General features: G+C 34.2%; 1 protein-coding gene across 1 annotated transcript; it reads left to right on the top strand.

The window, feature by feature from the left end:
- Window positions 1-4,817: 4,817 nt before the first annotated feature.
- On the top strand, window positions 4,818-7,537 carry LOC133875632 (nucleotide-sugar uncharacterized transporter 2). The gene is made up of 7 exons (XM_062313830.1): window positions 4,818-5,349; window positions 5,834-5,985; window positions 6,095-6,303; window positions 6,382-6,475; window positions 6,570-6,736; window positions 6,838-7,008; window positions 7,140-7,537. Exons 1-7 carry the CDS (start codon window positions 5,271-5,273, stop codon window positions 7,420-7,422), a joined length of 1,155 nt encoding a protein of 384 aa, XP_062169814.1. The 5' UTR covers window positions 4,818-5,270; the 3' UTR covers window positions 7,423-7,537.
- The last annotated feature ends 631 nt before the right edge of the window (window positions 7,538-8,168 follow it).

Genomic DNA, 8,168 nt, shown 5'->3' with positions numbered 1-8,168 from the left:
CTACCCATGGACGAAAGGGAGTCCAGATACCACCAAAATGAAAGCAAGTGGACACCCATATACCACCAAACCATCTTCTCTTCATTTTTTTCCTTGCCTTGAGACGTGCGCATGTCAGTGACATTGACAATAGATAAGCAGCCCAACGTCACTCTCTATGGATTCGGATCCATGGCAATTCTTTTAAGAATTGCCATGTAGCACTTTTTTCAATCTCAGGAAGGCCCTCTTCTGTTCATAATATCTCACGGCTTAGAACATGCCACCTACTAAAAAGTAGGTGGCATGGTACCGAGGGGTCTTTTTTTTTTCTCTCCGTGTTGCCTTCGTTCCTTCAACTTTTTCTAAGAAAAACAAAAACAAAGAAGCTTTGACATGATATATTATTAATTAATTGAAAAATGAACTTATTTAAAATTAGAAAAGACCCTGAAAACGTAATTGTTAAAATTGAAAAACTTAATAATTAGATTAAAAACGGAAGAAAAAAAAAGGACTAAATTTGATATATTTTTTGTCCCCTGAATTGGAAGACCTTAACCAAGGAATCATTTGTGTTGCCCATTTAGCCGGCTCTGATTGTTTGGACGCCACGACGACGGTGACATTCTGTGATACAAAAATAATGAAAATAAATCTTACCGGCCACCATTCTAATACAAAATAAAAGTAAAGTAATCACGCAAAAAGGCCTTATATGCCCATGCTAAAACTACATACTGAAATGTACCCATTGAATAACATCTCCTAGCATCCAAATTACAGCTACTGCTCTCTCCTCCTCCCTCTCCACTGCCTACTCCACCATGGACGAAAGGAAGCTGTTGGTGAGAAGAGGGTCTTTTCTGTGGGAATCAGTAGGTCTTCATCTTCATTTTCTTCAATCCTAGTTTATTATAAGCAGTGTTTAACCTCCGGATGCACTTATTCCATCGATGTGGGACTAAGTGTTAGACAAACCCGTCTGGCTAGCTGTCTCTTTGCTAAGGCGCATCATGCCTTTTGCAGTTGGAAAATGCTATACTCAAACCCATTTTTTACACTTTGATCCGGCATTTCCACGTCAGTTTTTTTTTTTTTTTTTTTATTGCGTTTTCTTCATTAAAGCCAAAACGCTCTCTCTCTCTCTCTCTCTCTCTCTCTCTCTCTCTTATCAGGAGAACGGCCAGACGACGGGAGAGAGTGCCGGACTCTAAAGCTCGCCTCTGCTAGAACGGTTGGATCTCAGCCGGCTGGCAGGGAACTTGCCTTTCCCAGCCAAAACGGCCGGATTCCGGCCTATTGGCTGGGGAACGAGTCGTCGAGTGGTTTAGGATGGGTTGTTTTGGGATGTCTTTTTTTTTTTTTTTTTTTTTCTAATTCAAGGGTGTTTTTTTGAAAAAAAAAAAACTGACATAGAAACGCTACATCATGGTGTAAAAAATGGTTGTGAGACTTTAGGTGTAAATAAGTGTAGCAACTCCCTTTACAATTTGGTATAATTTTCATGATATACTAAAGATACAGATTTGGATTCTTTAAATAATGAATATTCTCATATTCCATTTTTAAATAAAAATCATTTTTTCAGAATAAGACGAATCTATTTAAAGAAAATATAACTTGATATACTTGACGAACAACAAATTCAAGAACCACCATGTCAAGAGGAACATCTACATAATTAATGTGGATGGGACTGTTTTTGGTGATTACCATGTATATTTAGTAGAGTACGAGTTTGATTCCATGTCATTTTCACATGCCATGAATGGACTTTGTCACATTCAAATTCTAACACATTTTGATGTGAATCCAATTACAAAAATCTAAGCCCATGCATTTCTTTTTATTTTATTTTTGGTAGAATTTTGCGTCACATGCACCTAATTCCCATATGACAATCTAACTACTATGTATGGGCCTCGGTTGTTGGACCATCGAGGAACACAACAAACCTCAATTCATTGGATATAGACTTCTTTTATTACTCGCATTCTTGGAATAACAGCAACAACTTCAAAATTTACATTCTACCATACATATGATCATCCTATATATTTAGATAGGACAAAGGTTTTTTTTTTTTTTTTTTTTTTTTTTAAAATGGAATTAAACTCAATTTATTAAACTAATATCTATTATGTAGTTGATTTTTGTATGCAATTTTGAAATAAAGGGTTAATTACATTCTGAGTAATGCTTGACATCATCATTTTTTTTCAAAATTCAAAAAAAGTGATGTGGGATGACAAAAAGATAATATAAAGAAGTAGATGTTAAATGCAAAATTACCTTTTTGCCATCTCACATCACTTTCTCAATTGTTCGGGATGAATTCAGAAAAAAATAATGGTTTCAAGCATTAGGACATTACTCCCAATGAACTGCTAGATGTCACACTCAACCTCCCCATTTCTTGGCAAAAAAAGCCTTCGTTAGTTGAGATCGTTAATAGAATGTGTGTTTTTAGACGTAAAAGGACAGAAATACTCTTAAATAAAAAATACGAAGATTGAAAACTAAAAAAATAATAAATAAATAAACTTAAAAAGGAAAAATATATATATATATATATATATATATATAGAGAGAGAGTAATGATTCACTACCACCTAAATATACAACTTTTCACCACCTTGCATATGTGGTAAGGTAGTCTTCCACCTTAATTTTTTTTTTTTTAAAAAAAAAAAAAAAAAAAAAAAACTCAAAGAGTAGTAGGGACCACCTTGCCACATAGGCAAGATGGTGAAAAATTGTATCTTTGGGTGGTCAACCAAGGTATTTTGTCATTTTTCACGTCCTTTTAGCCTAAAATACATATGTGAGAATGCATGTGATCTGTCAATCTTAATAAAAAAAATGAATATAAAAATCATATGATGTAAGAACATATGTCACTTTTAATAGATTTGATTAAAAGAATTTCTTCTTTAAAAAAAAAAAAATGTCCATAAGTTAACGCATATAGGGGTGTAATTCTAGACCGGTTATTATCGGTAAGAAAACAAGTTCCGGATAACCGAAAAATCGAAAAATTAGTTTGTTACCCGGAGTCGAAGCCGAGTATTAGTTTTCTAGGCACCTGGTTATAACCAGGTAACCGGCTCCGAGTTATAATGTATTAAAAAAAAAATTAAAAAATTACCCCTTACCCTTTACCCTAAACACACGTCCCTCAACCCTTTCCTATTTTCATTTTCCACTTTTATTTTCACTCCAACTTCTTCTTCTTCTTCATCACAAAATCTGAGTTCTGCTTAAAAAAAACACAAATTACAACTGGAATTATACTACAACTACATATCAGAGTTATACTAGGAATATGTTACATATATGAACTAGGACTACTAGATTCACTCAACCTATGTGAGTGTTGTTACATAGTTATACTAATGATTGCTTCCTGAGATAGTGTCGTGATTAACTAGGATAGGATCATTATGAGCTGGAGTAATAGACTTTGGATTGAATTGATCTTGTGCTTTAACACCATCCCTATATATATATATATATATATATATATATATATAGAGTAATGATTCACTACCACTTAAATATACAACTTTTCACCACCTTATCTATGTGATAAGGTGGTCTCTCACCTTAATTTATTTTTAAAAAATAAAAAAATTCAAAAAGTAGTGGGGGACCACCTTGTCAATGTGGCAAAGTGGTGAAAAATTATATATTTGGATAGCATTGAATCATTATATATATATATATATATGTTCGTAGTATTCTTAACATATATACCTATGTTTTAGGTTGGGTTTGACACGGTAAACTGACATTAAATATATAAGACATTTGAGATATATAACATATAGTTGTAGTATTTTTTTCAATAAATCTGATATGTAGTTATAGTATTTTTTTAAAAAAACACTACCTGGTCCGGATAACCAGTTTTCACCCGGTTCCAGATTTGGTTATTGAAATTCAATAATTGGCTTCTAGTTTACACCCCTACATAAGAATATGGATCTACCGTCCCATTATGGATTAAGTAACTATTAAAAATTTTAAACTTATATCAGTCCAATTTGGGAAAAGTCAACATACCCCTCTCAAACTACCACCCACTTGGCAATGTCCCCTAAACTTTCAATTGGGACAATGTCTCTCCCAAACTACAAAAACATTGTCAATGTACCCCCAAGGCCAGCAAAAAAACAAAAATAATCTTACAATTTTTTCAATAACACAAAAATATTCTTATAAATTCAAAAAAAAAAAACAAAATTTTAATTTTTTTCAAAAAAAAATATTAATTTCTTCAAAAAAAGATTAAATTTTAAAAAAAGAAAACGAAAAACTGTATAATTTTTCTTTTAATTTTTAAATTTGACCACCCTTTTTTTATTATTTTTTAAAAATTATTTTTATTTTATTAAGGGTATTTTGGAAGAACATTATCCAAATTAAAAGTTCGGGGAGGACATTGTCAATTGGACAGTAATTTGAGGGGTACATAACCATACCCATTTTTTAAATAACCAATATATGGGACCCGGTTGTAGGTTAAAATAACCATCTGAACTAATTATCAGCAATTTGTTTCAATCAAATTCACTCTCTTAATTAAATAGCCATTAGAACTACTTCCCAGAAAGTCTTTTTCAATCAAACTCAATTTCTTTGATGATCAAGTTTGTTGCTTTGATCTTGACCGGTTGACAAGAAGTCCCATCAATACAACCGTTGATGCTCGATCACATGGACGGACGGCACATGATCATCAAAATATTCGGGAGTCGAGTACTCATTCTTGCTTATTGTATGGACAGCTACACAAAATCATCACTACTCACCTAAATAGCAGTAAACGTTCATCGTACGCACATGTCTTGACTGTTTCTTTGATTACATTACATGATATTCCTTAACTTCTCCGTAAATCCATGAACATCATAGTATTGTGATGGGAGTGCTATTTCAATTCTCACGAACCCCATATCTAGTTCATGGAGATTAAAAGAGAGAAAAAAGAAAAAGAAAAAGAAAAGGGACTATTTATTGGCTCTTGGAATCGGATTAACATGATAAATCTCATCCCTTTTTGAAGATTTATCCAAAAATAACAACTGGGTGTAGAAATGTATATAGGAGTCTCTTCTGCATATATAGAGTTTCAAACAAAACAAAGCTCCTTCTTTTCGTCTATAGAAATCGTTTTCTTCCTTTCACTATATATATATATATATATATCAATGAAATTATGAGATAGTTTATGCATTATGATTAATATGTGATATTCCAACGACATATTCTTTTGTTGGGTTGTTATGGGATTCTCTGATTCTTTGTTTGGGAGAGCTGCCAGAAAATTCATCAAAAGGAAAGACAGCGATGCAGGCGAAGCAGGTTTTATCATGTCATTTGCATCATTAATTTTCTATTTGTTTCGTATTTAGTTTCAAAATCTCTTTTTTATCCCAGAAAAAGTTAATCTGTCATGTGGTTATGTTGAATTTTTAGGAGCTAGCTAGCTAGATTCCTCCTTTTCCTTTAATTACCTTTTTCTTTTTCCTTTGAAACGGCTTATCAGTCACCCTTCATCGTGTTACTCGTCGAGTTGTTCAAAGTGGGTAGTTTTTTCATTTCTTTAGTTGATTATTATAGCATTCCTTGATCATCACCATTGTAGATTTGTTGCTATTTAATCAATTCAAGCAAATGGGTAGTTCTTTTCTGTGATATGAACTGTTCATTAATTTTAGTCCATTATCTTCAAGGAAGCAATGAATGTTTTCACAAAAAAAAAAAGAAAAAAAATAAAGGATATATGCATTTGTTCATGACTTGATTTGTCATGATCTTGACTGGCTCTCATACTCCAAATTGTCAGGTCGAGCACTGGAAGATCTAAAAAGTTCTCTCTACAATGAGCTACGAACCTCCGAAGGTGCCAAGCGCCAACAGCAACGATTTTGTGGGCCAGTCGTGGCAATGGCATTTAATTTCATAGTTGCTGTAGGCATTATTCTGGCAAACAAATTGGTGAGTACCTTTCCCTTCTCTTCTTATATATTGCATAATTTTTTGTCTCTTTAATCTGTTTATACAATCAGGCTTATAACATTAGTGGTATATGTATGTGCTTTTACAGGTGATGGGGAAAGTTGGATTTAACTTCCCAATTTTTCTCACATTAATCCACTACTCTACTGCATGGCTTCTACTTGCCATTTTGAAGGCATTCTCACTGCTTCCAGCCTCCCCATCTTCTAAAACAACTCCCTTTTTTTCCCTCTTCTCGTTGGGGGCTGTCATGGCTTTTGCCTCTGGCCTTGCCAATACCAGCCTAAAGCATAACAGGTTCTAATCCATAATCCTACATCTTTATAAATTCCAATTCATCTCTGTCTTGTGTCCTCACTCTTCAGCTATGGGCAGTGTTGGTTTCTACCAAATGGCTAAAATTGCTGTCACTCCTACCATTGTTCTTGCAGAGTTCATCCTCTTCAGGAAAACCATTTCTTCCAAGAAGGTGAGCTAAAACCTTGCACTTTCTTTCTCTTACTGCCATACTTTTTTCAGTTTAAAACTTATGACTTACATAAAAGTACTCCATGTTTGTGCAGGTTTTGGCTCTGGCTGTTGTCTCTACAGGTGTGGCAGTAGCAACTGTAACAGATTTGGAGTTCAATTTGTTTGGTGCTTTAGTTGCTATTGCATGGATAATCCCAAGCGCCATAAACAAAATCCTGTGGTCTAACTTGCAGCAGCAAGGCAATTGGACTGCTCTTGCGTAAGTATAACTACCACCTGTTATCTGGCCTTGCAGCCCTGGCAAGAAGATTTAGAAATCTCTGATATATATATGCAAAAACAACATTTTCTTGAGTGTAGGTTGATGTGGAAGACTACACCAATGACGATTTTCTTCTTAGTAGCTTTGATGCCATGGCTGGATCCACCAGGAGTGCTATTATTTAAGTGGAATCTCAATAGCGCTGCCGCCGTTCTTATATCGGCCGCGCTTGGTTTTCTCCTTCAATGGTCTGGAGCTTTGGCACTTGGGTGAGACCCTAATACTTTCTAGAGCTTTTCAGATTAGTAGTCATGCAAAGAAACAAAATCTGCAGTAATGGAATGTGTTACGGACAAGTTCTGTTATTTCCTGACATGTGCATGTTGTATGTATTATGCAGAGCAACATCGGCAACTTCTCATGTTGTTCTAGGACAATTCAAGACTTGCGTGATAATGCTTGGAGGCTATCTTATTTTTGATTCAGACCCAGGGTACATAAGCATCTGTGGAGCATTTGCTGCTCTTTTTGGAATGTCAGTTTATACATCACAGAACTTGCACGAATCGGGTGAAAGTTTGTGTAAGCAGCTTCCAAAGCAAAACTTACCATCCCCGAGACCAAAAACAAACGCTGAAGAGAGCTTAGAGTCAGACGTTAAAGATGCCACAAATGTTGTCTAAAATGTGAATTAACATATTCTTCTGCGAATGAGAATAGGGTCTTGGCATATCAACCCTCTTGAGAGAGAGAAAGAGAGGTTCCTAATGTCATTTCAACCTTAGGAATCCTGATTCACTCTTTGCATGGGATGTAAATTCTGCCCAATTTTATTTCTGAAATTTTGTTTTGTTTTTTTTTTTTTTTTTTTTTTTTTGTTCTAGAATTTCTGCAGTAAGTCAACACAGACAGATACTATTGTATTTCCAGAAAATATCCAACTTTTTGCTCACTGCAATGAGACAATGAAACTTAACTATAGTACCTTGACTACATTCTTGTCATGTGAAATAAGCATAGAAGAGCAATGGTTGGGAAGGATTTTAGCTCCCTTTTATTTATTCTAGGAGGATAATCATAGTCGATTCACCTAACCATTTCCCAATGCAGCTTCTTTTTTTACAATTTAATGGAAGAAATAATTAATTGGGAGGAATGAAGAGATAAAAGACTGAATTGGAAAGTTACATGTGATTTTCAGATGCGTTAAGGATAGAAGTAAGATTATATTTATTTTTAAAAATAAATGCTCTAAGGACAAACATCAATTTGACAAATTTTATTTGACCCAAATTGAAAGAAAACTTTGTTAGAGAAAAGAATGATTAGTGTAGAGTTGGCTTTAAAACCCAATCAATAAATGATTGCATATAATACCATTCATTTTTTATCATATCGTGCTAGAAAACTACAGGCAAACTACCTATTA

This window comes from Alnus glutinosa, chromosome 8, assembly GCF_958979055.1.
Source record: "Alnus glutinosa chromosome 8, dhAlnGlut1.1, whole genome shotgun sequence".
Lineage (NCBI taxonomy): Eukaryota > Viridiplantae > Streptophyta > Magnoliopsida > Fagales > Betulaceae > Alnus > Alnus glutinosa.
The sequence above is the reverse complement of the archived record's forward strand: the minus strand, read 5'-3'. Positions and strand labels throughout refer to the sequence as shown.